Raw genomic sequence first — 18,528 nt, 5'->3', positions numbered from 1 at the left:
TGCGAATAAGAGCGAATATAAAGTGATATATGGGTGGAACATATTGCAGAAAGAATGGCTATATATTATTTTTTTTCACAGCTATAGATTTTACTGAAGTAAATGACATAACACAGGTTCTATGATGGCTCAGTAAGCTTTATTGGAAAGTGGTAAAGATAGTAAAGATAGCAATTTGTTTTTTCAACAGGTACTTTGCGGGCGGTGTGCATAGTGGCGATCATTCCTTCGAAGCCATATTTTTATTTTATTTTACTTTGCAATTGAACATGATATCAAATTTCATTTAAGAGGCTTTACATTTTCCAATTATGTTCATGCAATTTTTTCAATTTCGCGTTTATTCTGGCTCAAGGCTAATATTTTGCGCTCGATGGAATCATCTTTCAAGACAGTTGTAAGCTTATAACTTCTGCTAGGAGCTTTTATTAGGGTTATTCGTTACGTTAGTCCCGAGTGATTACGAGGGAACTTGTACGAAGTATCTATTTTGAAGCACTATACATTCGTTGCGTGAATAGCGCGGGTAATGATGTAGTTGGTGCCGAGAAAATATTCCATTGAGCGTGTTTAGTCGCTTTAACGTGTTTGACTCACATCAGTAACATTTTCTTATCAATCGCAAAACACATGTTTTCAAATATATTTTCTGTGAGACCGGCAGTACATACGCCATGTGCCACAATTTGATGCCACACCTGAGTTCCTGACATCGTAAGGGGCTCCGACACTGCGACTGCGTGATATAAAGATTGCCCACGATAGTGATGCTACCACCGTACTGTCTAGTTGCTCTAAAGCTATTTGGAGGGAAACAAATATATTTTATGTGAAGTATTCTAGAGTAGACAAAAATACAGAGAATAAAGACAAGAAATAGCAGCCCTAAGCAACAGCCCAGTATACCGAGTTTTGTTTACTGGTTAGTCCCTACAGCTCTATCCGTTGTCTCTAATGTCAGAGATTATTGATATGTTTCATAATAATAAAATACAATAGCAAGCACGTGATCTGTCATTCGTGCGCACCTCTCTCTTAGCGGCGCTCTTGAGCTTCTCTTCGTAGGACTGCTTCATGATGAGCATCTGTGCTTCATTCTCCTTGATGACAGCTTGCATGTCGTCTTCCCATTTACGCTTCAGCTGATTCAGTTCTGGTTAAGAAAAAACAACAAAAGAAAAGGTGAAAAAAGCGGCAATGCTCTTGTGCTATTCAGTGCAACCTATATATATATATTTGGGGGTGGGGGATGGGGGAAGGGGGTGGAACACGAATGACGGGATAATACGTAAATAAGCGATTGAAATATCAACAACTCAGACAAAAAAAACTGGATGTGCGCATTGCAGAAAATTCGTAAGCGTGTTTTCACTAAAACCTATAACAGCCACCCATATGAGAGAACAAAAAAATAAGCAAATATCAAAATACAACGATCATTGTTGGCCAGCTGCTTGTTTGTCCTCGACAGTGTACACCTTGCTGATTAATTTCATAAGCTATACGTATAGAATTAGGTGATTCCCCTAAGGGATCATTCTGAGGGTAACTGCCTCCCTACCTTTGTTTGGTGTAATAAATGAAGCAAAAAAAAAAAACGAAACTTCCGGAGTAACACTGACCTTCATCAGTTAATCCGGCGCTGAGAACATTGTCGACGTTTCCTTTTGCAAGTTTTTTCTTTAGTGCCTCGTTCTCTTGGCGCAGCTCCCGGATCAATTTGTCCGTGGGGTCCTCGTTCACGCGCACAAGGTTCTTTATTTCTTTCGTACGCTCGGCTAGGAAAAGTCAGTTTAGTTAAGTAATAAAACAAAAGAGAAGAAAAAGGGCGCTTTATGATGCATGCCTCTGTATTATATTCATTGTAGCTGAAAACGCAAATTCACAAAATATATTGTAGTTTGCTATTTCATACGCAAGATGATACGATACTTCTTAAAGGCACGAGGAAATTGAATCATTGCCGTTCAATACCATGAAGCTCTAAAACTTGTAACTGCGAGCCGTTGAAGCTCATGTGTTAATTAACATGTCACAAAACGTCGTCGAGAGATATATTCATGGCAGACAATGAGCGTATGCCAGTTGCTGATTATGCTGTAATTATCATAGAACGCACAATTAAAGAGAAATATTGGTGATCCTCCCACGCTATCATTATAACGGCCACTCGGCTGCCACATGCTTTTTATACATAGACGCTTTTGAGGCCTGCGATTGAGATGCACTGTAGAGCGCTGCTGAAACAAAATCAGCCGTTTTAGATAAATTGGCTGAAAGCGAAGTATGTACGCTAGCACGTCGCGTTTCATTCCACTTTTGGCTTGAGCCTAAGGTTAGGAGCTCAAGCAAAGGCCGGAGAAATCTGTAATTAGGGACGTTAGTGGAAGCTCGCTAATGGCAGTGCAATAACAGTGCGTTCTGGATCCACTGCGCAAGGATTGAAGTTGAAGACAGCGATATGCCATGCACAGCGAGAGAGAGTGGCAGCTATACCACGAGGGGTGTGCCGCTGCGGTGACAGCGTAGTGTCTAGGGGCCAGCGAAGGTGATATTTTCGCACTGCCGCAGGATCGAAACCAGAGCTCGGCGCTTTTTTGACACGCTTAGTGCGTTTAGAGTGCGGATATAAATGGCTTCGGACAAGCACCCAAATAACGGCTTGTCGTCGTACTGATAGTTCTAATGGTAAAGAATACAAACATGAAAACTCAGGTAAAACAGCAATATATTTACAACAGCACTAAGGTGTGACTTCAGTGCGCCCTGTTCACAGTTTCTTGAGATGAAACTGGCCGTTATGGACCAAAGGCGTTGAAGCTTGAGTGATTGAAATAATGGTGGTGAGTCACGCTCAACGCTTTGCGGACAAAACAGAAACAAAGACTTTCGTCTTCGCAATCTCTTTGATCTTGTTGTCCCTGTAAAATGTTGAGCAGGGTTTATTATCACGAACTACGAACTAGGCCCAGCTCTCCCACCCTTTGTTTATACAGGGTATTCTGACTAACTTTAGCAAAGGCTAAAAAAAGTAAATCGTTTCAGGTAGGCCAGGGAAACTAGTTGCACATAGGGCTGCCAGCTGTCTTCCGCACCACAGGTGTTTTCTTGTTTTACAATTAATGAATTTGCAATAAAATATTCTTTCTAAGTTACGAAACGTTGACTTTAGACAAAGAACGTGATTTGCAAAGCTGCAAAGCAATTTCAGAAAACCCTATTCTATTTATTTGTGGTAAAGAAAGCCACGCGCCTACCTTTTTCCGATCACCAAAAAATGCCCGCGAGATACAGATACGACTACGTAACTGGTGCATTGTGCTGTATTATGGAACGATTGTGCTGCTCTTAATCGTGGTTTGGGTGTGCGAATGAGCTGTGTCCGTGGCTGGTTTCACGGCGTCGTTGCAGTGGCAGGCCGATATATGTGCGGTGGTTTCTTCAGCCGCGTCAGCGAGTCGGAGCACGTGACGGTGCATAACTGCAGCGAGCTCGCCGCGCTCGCTGCAACCATCGTCATTATATCAACCTACCACGAGAAATGAGCCCTCGAGTTACTGCCGCAGCTAATTTCATTCACTCAAATCACGATTGGAAGCACCACAATCATAACGCACGGATGCGCTAGTCACGTGATATTCTTTGTGCATTACTGAAATTCGTTTACAGCGCAGACAGACAAATGCAGGAAAGAGCTTTGTCCTGTCACTTCATCCTTTCCTGTATTTGCCTGTCTGCGCTGTAAACCAATTTAAGTCTTTGTATTTCGCAGGATTTCTTTGGAGTTCGAGAAAAAGATACACTTGAGGCTTTGTTTATTGCAAATCAATAGAAGGGGGGTTTCAGAACGTGCTCTTCTCTTTGCAAATCACATTTGTTGTCTGAAAGCAATACTTACTAATTTAGAAAAATTACCTTAATTACTAATTGATTAATTGTGAAGTAAAAGGTTTTTTTTTTTTTGTTGTGCGCCTGACAGGTGGCACGTATGCAAGCGGTTTCCCTGGCCTGCCTCAAATCTTTTGTTTTTTAATTCTCGGCGAATTTAGCTGGGACATTCTGTGGATGTTCGTCACAAAGAGATGTAGAAACGTATTCCGAAGCTCTCCGCTACGGCGTCGCAGACAGCCCATATGACCATTTAGCGCGTTATTATAAACAATTCCCAATTGCTTTATATTTTGCACAGTCATGTTCAAACTCGGGTCTGTCACTTTGTTCTCATGGGCGCACGTTTCGTGTTCGATCTGCGCGCTAGTTATGCGAAAGTACTATTTTTTTTTTTTTTTTAATTTCAAACAGCAAGTGCCGAAATGCGATTGAGAAGCGCCTAAGTGGTTTTCTCAGGATTACTTAGGCAAGATGTGTAAGAGATGAAGTGGTCATACTGATAAACGGCCGATAATTAGGTGCCTATAATTTCGGCGATATCTTACGACGTAAAAGTTTGATTTTTTTGATGACAAACAAACTAAATATTTGTTTGTGGCTAGCAAAATGACTACGGTATACACAAATCAAGGCTCACAAATAACTGCGCACGTTGTTTGAGCTATTGACACATATCTTCTTAATACTTGTTAGAGTAACTATGAAGGACTCATTATTTCCAAATGTCCGCTTTAGTATATGAAAATCCAAGCAACCCGTACGGCAAGTGTAAAAATATTTTTACCAACCATAGCGCAGTGTTGAAAGAGTTTCTTCATAGTTGACGTCCGACGGGCTAATAGTTGCTAGCTGAAAATAAAACACATAAATTGCCATTATTTCAAGCAAATACTACTGATCATAACAATGAGTTTTACAACTTTGTGGGGCATGATGTTTACAAAATCTGGTGCGCCCTAACATTCTAACATCCATGAAGACACCGTGAGCGGGTCTCACAAAGAAAGCGCCAATAGTGTCGCGCTTATAGAAAAGGCCGACTTACCATAATTGTTTTGCTGTTCCCGCCCAGCGCTGTCATAAGTAGTCGAGTGAGCGTAGACTCCCGGTAAGGCACTGCAAACCAGATGTAACCGCATTGCTTATTGACCCACTTATCACCTGCGGGTTCTCCTGAGAAGTTTTCATTTTAATAACGTATTAAATTTATTTTATACCCATATTCAACCTAAGGGGGACATTTCGGTGAAGAAAAACCGCGAAATCAACGTATTACTTTAAAATTCGAGTTTCACAAACAAAAACCCGTGTGTCATATAAATCGGCGAGTTGTGCTTCTGCTTCCGACAATTTGCTATTCGATGAAGTCGACAAAGTTCTATATAAAATATATATCATCGCATATGTGCACTTTGACCACAGTCTAAAATTTTCACAACAGTTGAACGAGAAAGCAGCAAAATGCATTACTGCGTTCCATCCTCGAAACAGCCCACACGGTCGTATAAACGCTGCCACATGGTGAATGGATTGTTCAGAGTGCTTTACGTTTTATGGGAGTTCGCATACCCACTTACGGGGATTCGAAGTTGGTGCTCTTTTTCTTTCCTTTACTTTTATTTCATGAGACAAGAACACATTACTAACCTTTGAGGTTTGTTCCCTTTGCTTTTTCAGCGAGGGCATGTATGCAATTTCCGAGGCATGAAAGCGACTGGTTGATCGCGATGCCCTCGCGTAGGCGGTCACCCGACGTTTGCGCCGCAGATTGGCGCTCACTAAAACCAGAGGTAATAGATGGTTAGAACGCCTACGTACCTCTCCAGAGCTTCGCTCACAGTCGTAAGAAATAACAGCAGTAGCTATTCTTTTTTTCATAGAATATATCTCAGGAGAAGTATCTTTGTCTGCCTATTCTGCTTTTAAATAAAAACTCAACTTTGCGAAGTAGTTTTACTCTATGCTTCCTGGCTCTGAAAAGTTTGATATGCCTGACTTAATGGTTACTATAACGTCATTGCGTGAAAGGTATCTGCTAACCCAAAACTGGGCCTTCACGAGAACCCCGTGGAGAGAGGTAATAAAGTTTCATCTTCCTGAATTATGTTAGCTCATCACTGAGAGCACTGGGCTAGATTTATAAGGTCGTTTTGAAGTGTTCCTCGTGCAGGCGCGCATCGAATGTTGGCGGAAACCTTGCGTATCTGCCCTGTACAGCCAGCCTCTAGTGCTACTTAGTAAGCATAAATGCATGCATTAGAGCGCTTTCTACTCTGATCATTAATCACAAGAAACCTCTTAGAATGGGAAGGATTTAGAAATTCATGATTTGGCATCATGATCTCAGCTCCCTTTCCACAACGTAAAAAAAAAAGCATCTTATTGTTTTAAACCTTCGTGAAAACGTGAATTATCCTCAGACGCATTCGATTCGTTTTTTAGTGTTAGTGCCACTTCGTTTCCCAAGCTTACCGTTATTACCACGCACGAAGTACTAAAATGGTCTTTACTGTTGCCTTCAGATAAAAGGTTTTTTAAAGTTCATATACGAGATTTTCAAAATTAAACCAACACTAACAGCTTATCGAGGATAGTAGGAACACCAAACGACTTAAATCTCGAGCAGAGTTCAAGCAAAAATGATACTTGCTCTTAAAACCGGTCGTGTCCAAGAGAGGTTTATAACTTCTTGGGGGTTTCGTTCGGACTTCGTAATTAACCAGCATGTAGTACCGGCAGGTTACAATGACCAAGAACATAATTTATAGGTAATTGAAAAGTATAAAGGAGATGGCATATCCGTGCATTTTAATGCCGCTTTTACTCAACACCGTTGACAGTTGAAATATAGTATGGGGTACTCAAAAACGCACTTGCCTTCCTGCGAGATCTACGAGATGAACTACTGATGTCTTTGTGGTTTCTGGACCAGGAGGCCTTTTCGTCCTTTGGATGAGCATCAGAGTTACTAATGTATGAGCGCGACTGGAAAAATAAGAGGGAGAAACAAGAATGCGTAAAACCGCCGAGCAGCAAATATTTTTTACAGCACATTCTGAAGGCAAGCCTGCCATTTTAACAGAAAGCAATAGAGAAGGCGGCAAACACAACATTTTTGACGGCCTTGTCTGAACAAGTGGATACTACGAGGTATAACGAGAACCTCACTAGATAACTGCTGTTAGGCCGCTCTAGAAGCAGAAACCCATGTTAAGCAAGACCATTCTCCCGTTAATCTCGCTAACAAGGGGGCTAATTACGTTAATTACGACGTACATCAGCACACTTTCAGTTTCGAAAATAACGTTTACAATACCCCCGATGAGTTTCTATTCCCAAATGTACTCAAACGCGGATAACTTTTTGGAAAGACAAAATACGACAGATTAGTCGGAAACCAAAAGCACAATATTAATGCGTCAGAAATGTAATAACTAACAACGAACACAGAATATAAATTTGTTTTGAGTTCACCCAATCTCTTTTATGACGCTCTTTTGCTTTATGAATGTAAGTTTAATACCGCGAGAATTTCGTACTCCTGTGACACGAAGCATTTTCTACTCCCATGGTGGTGTGGCCTGCGTTGAATAGCATACACGTAAAATATATCATTAGCTTGTTACTTGATCCCTAAAGGTGATTTGAAATCGAAGAGCTGGTTCATTGACACTTGCTCGCGGGTGTACCTGAGGGCGATGCATTTTTTCTAAAGAGTGCAAGCGTATTACGTTACTGGTGCACAGAGGCAGAACATATGCGAGAATGTTCTTTTGCGAGGGGCCTCTGCGAAAAATTTCGATTGATGTGCGTGTCGTTATCTAACTAATTACTAAGCGCAATGCAGGAATATTATTCCCGATCTTGAGTATTGATTACCTTAGGGCAGTTTTTAAGCGCTACAAAAGCAGTGAGAAACCTTTTCACCTCACTGAAATAACTTACACTGTACGCCAGTGATCTATGTACAGCCTGTTACCGTGAACGTAACTCAGCTTGCGTCATCCCATATCTCGCCCATGCGCTGGCAAGCCAGTGCGCCACACTGCTGCACACTTCTCACCTGCTGGTTGCATTGGCGTTCGTTGAAGCAATGCTCCGATTGGTCGTCCCTTCTTCTATGCGGGCCAAAACATCGCGAAAATTTGTGACCAGGCACCGCGTGAGACCTTCAGCTAGTGTTTATAAGAGAAAACAGAAGATAAATCACATTAATCGTGGTTCAAGCTCAATGGCACTCAATGCTGACTAGGAATTTAGTTCTCAATTAAGCACTTCGTCTGACGTATCTTTATTCAAGAGGGAGAATTCCACTCACCGAAGAAGCCCTTCTTGGGATGTTCTCGAACCTTGAGACCTTTTCTCTTTCCTTGAGGGGTTACTAGTAGGTCAAAAACTGACTCGTTATATATCTCCAGCATACTCAGTTCCACCTAAAACAGGGAAAAAGTGCGGATTGCAGATAATATTATGGTAAAAAATTTAAGGTCCTGTCATTAGACTTCAGGTTATAGCTATTTCACCAAGCCACATTCAGAACAATATCGCTGGAAGAAAACAAAAATAATCATCAGTTCAGTTCAGTTCAGTCGTTCAGTCGTGTCCGACTCTTCGTGACCCTATTGACCATGTCACGGCAGATGGTAGCTGGCTGGTAGCATGACGGGACACTGATTGGCTGGCAAATTTTTTGACGTCGTATGTCTTATAGTCGCCTGTAGTTGTGTTTATTTTCATTAAACGTGGATACGTATGATCTCAACAACAACATCTTTCGTAGCCGTGGTCCGGGGCTGAGATACACCGCATCAAGGCAGCCACAAAGTCACCAAAAGCTACCCTCTGCCCATATAAACTGCCGGAAGAGCGGCAGGCGAGACTGGCAGACAGAGTGTCTTACCTTCAATGGAAAGCTGCGCAAAGTTTGGCAAAAACTGAGCCTGTGACTACATACCTTGTGCGTGAGTGACAACAGTTCTTCTTACGAATAATTACTATCAAGCTAAAATAAGCCACTAAGGAAAACGAAGCTATACCGAGATAAGCAGAGTTTTTACAATATATAGATTTTAGTTTGGCCGCGTTAAATCTCTATCATTCTTATTCTGTCTTTCTATCTTCACAAAACCTTCCTTTCTGCAAGATCTGCGAACTATGCCAGAAGCATGCTGCTACAGACGCCACCGCTATACGTTATCAAAGCAAAACCGCCCGGAGGAAGCAACAGAGTCGTTCTGACGGATCCCAATGAGAACCGTTTGATGAGGCTATGGCATTGAAACGCACAAGATTTGGTTGAGCGCAGCCAAAAAGCGGGCAGGTTGTCGGTTTTTACAGAAACAGGGAGGGAACATGCAGCGCCCGTCTCCGAATAACCACGCTGGCTCCATTTGCTCGCGGTGGCTCGGACTTTCATGAGCGATGCAGAGGCTGATCAAGTTTTATTAGCTGGACAGCATTCAAGAAATACGCTTTACGGCAAAGAGCAAAATACAGTGGGCAGGAAATGTCCGGGACTAAAGAATAGTTAATGCACGTGTCTTGCCGTGGTAATTATTAATGGCTTACAAACGCTCCGTGCATGGTAACAGCGTCATAAATATGCATGAAAGCGGGAGAACTCAGTTCTGCGAATGTTCTCTGGAACCACAGTGAGCTGTACATTCTTTCACGCATGTTGCCAGCATTGACAAGAAGAAGTGGTCGCAGCTCTGAGCATCAAAAATAGAGTACAGACAAGTGATAGTGCACCTAATAGGCAGTGTCAAAAGGAAGAGAGGAGCAACAAGAGCAGCAGGATGTTAAGTGCAGTGGGACAGCAGGAAACCTTTTAGCCTCCACTCGTAATCTTGCTCGGTTGCTATGGTGTTTCCGAAGAAACTATTTTTCACTTTGTTTTCTTTTTGTTTTATTTTGCCACTTCATTTGCTCTCCAGCATTAATTATACTTGTTCTTCGACGGTCTCTCCACTTGGCAGTGTTGGAACTGCAAACTAACTGCTCGTTAGGCCCTGCACTCATTTGCCCCGCGGCATTTATTCGCGTAAAACGAAGTGCACTGCTCGTTTCAGGCAAAAGAGTGATAGCACTTGCTCGAATTTTACTATTTTCTAACATTTTTAAACGAGTGGCTTCGCATATTATTTTTCTTTCTTTCAAAGACCATTAAGCCATTCTTAAGCATAGAAAGAAAAAGACTATTCTTAAAAGCCCCGTTTAGCGTCTTGAAACATTGCCTCCATTTCTTAAGCCTTAAACTATTTAGATTACGCGACGGGAATGCTGCTAGTGTCCCACCTCGAATTCCATATGTTTCCCAACGCTTCGCTTCTTTTCGATTTCCTGGAAGAGGTCTTCGCACAGCCGGGGCACCATTCCTGCGTATTTAAGAATGCAATAGTTGAGGATGGCAACCGAATAGAAAAACTACAGCTTGAACTCTAGATTTTAAAAAGCTCAAAAAGTGCAGGTTTACGCCAAACCATGGTTATTAAGGAACGTTGAGCAAATGTGCCTCCAGTAATTTTGGGGTCAACCTGAAGCCGAACACAGACAATGTCAAAGTTATGGCGAACATTCACGAGTAAATAACTCTTCCACTACTTGAACAAATTTTACATCCTTGTATAGGAACCTATTTTCAGTATTATGTCTGCAACATACATTAACATAATGAATGAAATTGGCGGAAAATTGGGTGCAACCCTTTCAATCCGTAGCCAATTTCGTCCCACGCAGCAGCCTTGTCTCTATCTGGTCTGTCCAGTAAAGTTGATGGTGTAGCGCGGCTTCAATAATTACTTGCTAAGCGGGCACTAATTGGGATCCTATTCATTTAAACATTGATCCCAGTTCTTACCTGCCTACTGTAGCAGACGCAGAAACGCAGGGATTTGTTGGGACTGATTAAATATTCGCACTTTCTTCTGGTTCGATAACTGCTTAGACTACTTTGAAATGTTTAAGCACAAAATGCAAGCAATAATCTCAGAGATCATGAATTGTGTAAGAGCGTTCTGCGCTGTAGGCCATGCGCTGAACTAATCCACTAATACCACTGCGCGCTACGTATGCAATAACGAGTTCCTGATACTCAAACAGATTTGTGTCGGGTTTAACCTGGATAATCTTACATTTTAATTCTGAAGAAATTAAACCGGTTGAACATAGACGATGCTACTTGACGCCAGCCGTTAGTATCCTCAAATATAAGCGGGCAATATAAAGCACTGACCTGTGTTCGTGCCGTAACCGACCATGGAATAAGATTTTCCAGAGCCGGACTGGCCGTAGGCCAAGAGTGCTGCGTTGTAGCCCTGCCAGGCGCTCCGCACCACCTCTTGTCCGAGTTCTTTGTACACACGCTCCTGCGAACGAATTCACGCTCAGCGAAAAATAAAATTACAATTGAGTCAGTTTGCAACCATTGGCATAAAAATCGGTTGTGGATATTTTAGGGTAACCTTGAGAGGCATCATGGTCTTCATGGTAGCAATAGCAAAGCCTTTGAAGACAATGGGATGTAAACAGCCTGCGTGAGAAACACTTCCAAAACTCTTTACGTAAGCAGTACCTACTTGTAAGAGTTTAAGACATATATGTGTTCTTGAAGTTGACTGCTTTTTTCTTGTGTTGCCAAGTTTTCCAGACACTTCACAGTTACTGCACAAAGCATTTTGGTGCCGCATTTTCACTAAACCAAGAGAATATGAATTAATTTATTTGAAGCCGTCATCATATTCAGGTAAAAATTTAGCTTTCCCTTCCATTAATCAGCTCGTTCACCGTTAACGAAGGTGACGTTTTCGTTTCGGTAACCTCTTTATTTGAAGGCAGTGGTGCTCACATAATTAGAGGTGATAGAGGCCAACCTCGCGATATCTGAATTTCCAAATTCTTACATTCGACAGTTCAAGCGAGAAGTGCCAGGAAACAACCTTTAGTAGCCTGCCGCTCCCAAATGAGCAAGTATCAACCATTAATTACGAAAAGGTATCACCCCGCGCTAACTTCCACTTGTATATGAAGAAGCTCTCATGCATGAGTACACATTGTGAATAGGAGAGCTACCATGGCTTAAGGAGCTCAGGTCAATAAGAGAGAACAGACGTGGGCATTGCATGCACAGCGAAGGCAAGACTAGCAGTAGTCGCTTAATATAACGGAGTGGTTTCGAAAGAGGTAGCAAGCGGTCTCAAAAATCAGGTAGGCAGGTGAGATTAGGGAATCATTGTATAGGACAGGGTTAACTGCAGGTAATTTTGAGAGACAACGAAAATGACAAGGAAGACATCTGGCGAGGCCCATGCTACCTGATCTGCGTAAAGGGCTCCACGCTCGTGCTCTGGGTCGGGGGCGCAGTAGCCGTCGTCCAGTCTCAGGAATCCGTCGTGCGACCAGAAGCAGCGGTCGAAGGTGAAGCTGCGAGGTTCGGAGCTTTGGCTCTGGCCGGGGCTCCAGAGCTTCGTCTCCTGCTCGCGCATGCGCACCAGACACTTGGCTCCTCGTTGTCGCTCGCGCTCGCTGTGCGGGCGGAAGCGTTAAGGAATTGAACCAGCGGAGCACCCAGAAAGGCATTCATGAATTGCCGTGAGTGATGAAATCCACAGTAAAAAGAGGGTAGGAAATATGAAATTCTCGCCAGAACAAAATGAGGCGAGACGTAAGGAGGGAACCTAAGTCTGTTAGCCAAAGTTTCGAGAAGGAGCCTTGCTTTCATCTGGGAAACGAAAGTCTCGTAAGAAGGCAATATGACCTTTTGCCAAAATGGCGCTTAGCGGAAAGAGTTTTCCCTCGCTGCATTTGCTTATTTCGTACTGCTTGTATTATTATTTTAAGGCAAACCAGGCTCATGTAGCAAAATCCAGTGCGCGAGAGTTCTGCGCGAGATTTGTGCGGGAGATGTCATATTCCGCGAGATTCCACGAGATTAGTTCAGGTCTAGCGTTCCTGCCGTCTGCGATGCCCACTTGAACACGCGCCAAGGAACGCCACGCGACAGGAGCGATGGTGTGCAGCATGTACTGTCCAAACACAATTGCCGGAGAGACTGTGACAGATATTGCGCCTTTGCTTTCCTGTAAACCAATTATAATTATATGTAGCACTGCAACGAATGCTGATAAGAGGCAAACGATGAGAGGCAATTGATAGGAGAGGAAAGGTAGGCTTTGACTATTGTACTCTAAAGAGACATCTAAGGGACTATCTAACTATTGTACTGCTTTCATCACATTATAACATAGTTCTGTCGCTACCGCGGGGTTGGTTGTGTAAGGTCTGCGCTAGGTTTGGTAAGAAAATTGACGGTGCGAAAGCTGTTGCTGCTTGCTGCTTGGTAACCAACCAGTGGCTGTACTGATGACAATGGATAGATAATGTGCTTTTAGAGCGAAATACTTTCTTGGCTTAAGGGCTGCGGTGCTCCACAGCCCGTAAGCCAAGAAAGGCTTTCGAACGTCTATGAAGGAGCTCTGAACAACGGTAGATGGGGAAAGCCTCAGTTCGCAGGTCGAGCTAACGTTTCGACAAGTGGACTTGTCTTCGTCTGGGACACGACGAAGACAAGTCCATTTGTCGAAACGTTGGCTCGACCTGCAAACTGAGGCTTCCCCCCCTCTACCCTTGTTCAGTGCTCTTTCATACCGTGTAAGCCATCTTCTTCCTCTCATTCTACCTGGATTTCGAATGTCTAGACGTTCGCACGAAGTTCTCACAGGAATTTCTGCGTCATTATAGTTATCCGTATGTAAATACACAAAAAGATTATCACACGCATTCACTGTGCTTAGCGCGTGTAGTACGCGGAAACCATTTTAGACGTTGACAGCCCAACTTGTTTTAGATTGCTGGAATTTGTAGTCTTCAGTATAAATGTTTCATCACGGCTTGTTTCCTCAGATAACACAGACGCCGTACTGCGTATACCCTCCATTGTAAATAAAACAATCTTTTACGGCAACGTACAGTTTCCCTTTCGAATTTGAGCGCAGTGCAACATTAGCGGCGTTAAGGTTCTTGTTCAGAGATGTTTTTTTTTTTTTTCTTTCTTGAAGTTCTCTATTATTCCGTGTGCTACTATTTACAGTAATCGGCGTCTAAAGGTGCGATCAAGTGTGACTACAAGTGGTGAGAATTTCACAGTCGTCATTGCTACCCGAAATGGGCTGCTACTTACTGGAGTTTGCTGTCGAGTTCGCCGTACGAATTGACCCCTGACAGCACTTATATCGTTTTCATATCCAGTATTTCGCCCAGTGAAATAGCTAACCGAAAAAGCGCTCTTGAAAGTGTTGTGGCATGAGCAAAAGGAAACGTACACGGAAGAATTAAAGAAGATAAATATAAAACAGTCGGAAATTTCACCAAGAAAGTTAGCAGCCACTAAATGTGAAATTTGAGCAGCCATGAATATGCAAAGCTTCTTAGCAAACACGAAAGCGCGCCTCTTGTGCTTGGTGTCGTTCATAGTTTACTCCAAACAAACTCTGTGTTTCGTTATTAGTTCACTTGAATGGCATTTCTACCGCGTTTAAAACATCCTTCGCATCACTTCACTTTATTTCTTCAAGGACATCCTTCTGGAGATGTGATGTTTTATTGAAGCCTAAAGACCTGTTTGCAGATGACATGGTGTAAGTTATATGTGTGCACCATGAAAGATCGCTGCAGGGGATGATTCCAAAATACTTATGTAAACGACAACGACCGTAGAGAACGTTGTAGTGGAGGTATCCAGTACTTTACACGACCGGGGCTTATTTACTGGTTGGTTTGGTTGGTTGGTTTGAGGGGTTTAACGTCCCAAAGCAACTCAGGCTATGAGAGACGCCGTAGTGGAGGACTCCGGAAATTTCGACCACCTGGGGTTCTTTAACGTGCACTGACATCGCACAGCACACGGGCGCCTTGCTTTTCGCCTCCATCGAAAAGCGGTCTCCGAGGCCGGGATTCGATCCCGCGTCCTTGGGAACAGTAGTCGAGCGCCGTAACCACTGCGCCACCCCGGCTTTGCGTTTAGACTTTGGTACTTGTAGTACATACATTGCTCATTTAGGTGAAAATATAGTCTGAGTATATTTATATAGTCTGAAATATAGTCTGAAAATATATTTACTGCATGTCAAAGTGACATCGCACAGTACACGCATACCAGTACATTGCGCTTGCATCGAAACGCGACCGGCGTGGCCGAGCGCTCTGACCACTGAGTGCGGCTCAGCAGTCGGACGCGCTAACCACTGAGCCAATTAACGCTGCGGTGTGGGATGAATTTAATGCTACGCAACTTCCTCAAGGAAAGTAGTCAAGGCAGTAATCACACTATTTGTGACCTGGCACTCGTTTATTTACCACTCATTTTGTTCCCTGCTGGGCGGGGGGAAGGAGGTAGCATTTTCTTTTTATCGCAAATCATCCCATCTTCAAGAGTGCAATCGAAAACATTGCACTAACGATCCTCTCGGCTAAAATTATTGAATTAGTCAGCCCGACGCGGCAGTCCGCTATAACCTCACGGCCAGAATAGTTAGCATAGTAACTGCCCTGGATTAGCAATGGCTTTGGTTCAAGGCCCGTGGTTTTCACAAAATGTGGCGCCCTCTGGGGGTGGTTGAAAATTCGTCGGCTGCTGGGTAAAAGCGTCACTGTGAAGTGGCGATGAGCGCAGTGAGTACTCTAAATAGAATCTTAGCTTTTCCTCACAATATGTGTTCACGTCAAGTACTGTATAAGTGCTATGAAAATTGAAAACAGGAATATGCATGAAAAGTGCAACAAATACAATACAATATTTGAAGAATTTATACTCAATAGATGTCTTGATTTCTAGCTTTAAGAATGCATATGTTTTGTCTGAATCTTTTCTCAAAATCGAGTTGACAAGCTTTGCGGAACACAGAAGTGCCCCCGTCTTTTTTATTGTGTAATGTGAGCAATTTTAAATGCAGCAAATAAACCACTGATGCCAGTTTAATAATTTTATGGCAAGAAAAGAAAGAGATAACATATCACACAAAGGAAGAAGCATAGTATAAAAAAAATGGCGTTACTGCTGTTACCTGCAAGAAGCAGAAGTTTTGTTTGATCGAAGGAGGAGTTTTTCTTCTATAAATGCAAGAAAAAACAACACAACAAGGTAGCTATGGATACCAGACACCGATACAAAGCCGTCGATTATTCTTTAAGCTAGCTGCTTGGAAACGTGCAATCGCGACCTTGAAGGTTTTGAATAAGAAACGATTATCGACCGTCGGCTCGCCGAGACGCTGTGAAACTTTTCGCACGCTAGAACTGATTTGTAATGTAAGCTATTGAGCGTCCAAGGAAAGTTCCAGCAGCAGCACTAATATGGTTACTGTGATTTCTGCAACAGCAGTGAATATGGCACCATTATTAAGGTTACAACGGCGAGTGCGGCCGACCGCTGTGTTGTAATCATTGTAGCTTGATCCCAAAGAGTGCATGAGCTAGTAGGATAATGTTGGACAATTTAGTGCAATTGGACCAGCTGCAAATAGCTTCATTAGCACTTCCAGTTTCACTTCAGTTTCAGTTCAAAGCTTGGGGTTCAAGACCAAGCAAGCTCGAGACAAGGATCGATGAAATTTATGACTGTGGTAGTACGCAATGGTATTGTCGAATTACTTAACGCACCTTAAGAGGGAAGCTTGGTATCAGTGTGATCTGCAGTCCATTGCGCAAGAACGGAATTTGGCGAAGAGGACGACCTCATATGAACAGCATAATCTAATGAGAGTTAAACACGTGGGATCTTTGGCTGCGGCGATGATGTCTGATTCAGTGGTCAGCGAAGTAGATACGTTCGAGCAGCCGCGGGCTCGACACACGCTTACTGCCGTAAAGTGTATTATTTCAATCTATTTTAGCTTCACCTACTGCCTGTCAAGTACCGCTTGCCATAGTCCAATCACCGCACAAACAACGGCCAATGTAGGAATGTAGGTTCTAATGCTATTGCAATAAAACTCCGGTTTACTTGCTATGGAGCACAAACTAGTCAATTACCAAGTTTCAAAAATTATGCACAGAATGCCAGGACGGGTGGAAAATGTGCAACCGAGGTGACAAGAGTCATGAAATATGCACATATGGTACCTTATGATTATTGTTTTGTGAAGGTGCACATGCCTCTTAGCCTCCCTCCCTCCCTTCCTCCCTCCCTCCCTCCCTCCCTCCACATTAATTTGTTATATTACGAGCTACAAGGTCTGTCCATGTGTAAATATCGATGCGCTTGAGAAGCATCGCATAGCAACAGATTGGCTCGAAGGTATACACTAAGGTATAGAGTAGTGAGCAATGTCATCATCACGGTAGACATCATCCTTGACTTTCACATTTGACATTTGACCCTTTGAAATTTGACCTCTCGGCTCACTGACCTATTAAACCTTAAAGCCTAACTTATGAGAGTTGTTGAAAAGGCGATAGATGGCGTTAAAGTTACGTGACGTCGCTACCGGTCGTCTATACAATTAATAGTGGCCCAGGAGCGCTTCCACTCCTCAAACTAGGTTCAACCTAGGATGAACGCTGCTATTATTGTTTTTTTTTTTGAAAAAAACAACAACGTGATACTTAGGACTACATGAGCGGTGTCGAAAAGTGCGCATGCTTTCGAAGCCAGAATCGGACAGTTAGGACAGTTGCCTTCGTCCTTCTCCTACGATTCTTTCAAGAATATGGAGTGGACTTAAATGCTGAAAGTATCTGTTGACTTTCGTGAGTGCTCATGTGCTTTCTTGAGCCAAAGAGCTGTTCACGAAGCATTACGAAGCATTATAACCAGCATTCATATATTTCGCCTGAGTGGCTGTCAAGTTTCCTTCAAACAGTCGAATGAAAAAAAGAATAAAAGAAAAAGAAAACCTCACCTCCAGTTGGTTTCGAATTCAGGCCAAAATAAACACAACAGCTTCGCAGGCGACTGCGTTTGACTACTCGCTATCTCAATAGTCGGCTTTGCTTCGTCTGTCAAGGTGCCTGTTTTTCATGTTGTTCTCTTGGGATGTCGTCGTGTTCATTGTCTTCATCTTTGCGGACAAAGTTACTTTGAAGACATTAATTAGGCCTCCTTGATCTTGTTAAAAAACTAAAGGAGCCGTTAAATGGTTAGGTAAGCATGAAAAAACGTGAAAAGCAGAGCTAATCATGTATATCCGTGTTAGGCAAGCTAAACAGCAGCTTAAAGTTTTCATTAATATTAAACGTGGTTACATTGGTAGAGAAATTTGGCGGCCTATTTCACCTAAGGCTTATAACACATATTTGCAATAACCACAGCCTCGTTTAAGCAGGGCAATTGTGTCGAACTGTTTTACGCAATCATACGCTCAACATAATGCGAAAAAATTCTTGAAAATAAACCAACAGTTCCATTGAAGACGCATCCTTCTGAGTAAATGTGTGTCTTCCTGAATAGTACAATAATCGACACTTTCGTAAGCTGCTTCCTCTTTTGCCGCGTTTTAAAAATGAGGTGTAATTCCAATGAGGGCCACTTTGCATATTTGAGCGATTTAATACATTCGACTGTGTGGGGCTTTTGACCATGTCTGTTTCGCAACTTTCAGACGTGTAGGACCAACATCTACGCGTCCTGGTGAGAGCGCATGT

At 42.8% G+C, this 18,528-nt stretch overlaps 2 protein-coding genes and 2 long non-coding RNA genes across 5 annotated transcripts in view; 1 reads left to right on the top strand and 3 right to left on the bottom strand.

Annotated features, from left to right (window-relative positions):
- Positions 1 to 1,986, bottom strand: part of LOC146185538 (kinesin-like protein KIF28) — a 15,199-nt gene extending 13,213 nt beyond the window's left edge. Inside the window, exons 1-2 of the mRNA XM_084606483.1 lie at positions 1,623 to 1,986; positions 1,029 to 1,153 (exon numbers count right to left, since the gene is read on the bottom strand). Of these exons, the coding sequence (XP_084462609.1) occupies positions 1,029 to 1,118 (90 nt within the window). The 5' untranslated portion in view covers positions 1,119 to 1,153; positions 1,623 to 1,986. The remainder of the gene's footprint in view (positions 1 to 1,028; positions 1,154 to 1,622) is intronic.
- Positions 1 to 18,528, top strand: part of LOC146185535 (uncharacterized) — a 103,887-nt gene that overhangs the window by 694 nt on the left and 84,665 nt on the right. The window lies entirely within an intron of this gene.
- On the bottom strand, positions 4,680 to 5,730 carry LOC146185537 (uncharacterized). Its single transcript, XR_014707803.1, has 3 exons — positions 5,539 to 5,730; positions 4,937 to 5,007; positions 4,680 to 4,740 (listed from the first exon to the last, which is right to left on the bottom strand). It is a non-coding gene; the product is annotated as an uncharacterized LOC146185537 (long non-coding RNA).
- LOC146185536 (kinesin-like protein KIF28) lies at positions 6,398 to 12,374 on the bottom strand. The gene is made up of 7 exons (XM_084605807.1): positions 12,204 to 12,374; positions 11,126 to 11,258; positions 10,189 to 10,268; positions 8,210 to 8,324; positions 7,955 to 8,066; positions 6,769 to 6,876; positions 6,398 to 6,407 (listed from the first exon to the last, which is right to left on the bottom strand). The coding sequence occupies exons 1-7, from the start codon at positions 12,372 to 12,374 to the stop codon at positions 6,398 to 6,400; spliced, it is 729 nt and encodes a 242-aa protein (XP_084461933.1).

The sequence above is a fragment of the Amblyomma maculatum genome, chromosome 6 (assembly GCF_055883805.1).
Source record: "Amblyomma maculatum isolate TAMU_Amacu chromosome 6, ASM5588380v1, whole genome shotgun sequence".
Lineage (NCBI taxonomy): Eukaryota > Metazoa > Arthropoda > Arachnida > Ixodida > Ixodidae > Amblyomma > Amblyomma maculatum.
Note: the sequence above shows the minus strand (reverse complement) of the source record. Positions and strands in the feature narration are given on the sequence as shown.

Coding starts and splice junctions, on each gene's coding strand:
- LOC146185536 (XM_084605807.1), bottom strand. CDS start 12,374: ATGCGCGAGCAGGAGACGAAGCTCTGGAGCCCCGGCCAGAGCCAAAGC. Junction 11,259..12,203: donor GAGCCCTTTACGCAGATCAG/GTAGCATGGGCC, acceptor ATTCGTTCGCAG/GAGCGTGTGTACAAAGAACT. Junction 6,877..7,954: donor AACGCCAATGCAACCAGCAG/GTGAGAAGTGTG, acceptor TTATTTTTCCAG/TCGCGCTCATACATTAGTAA.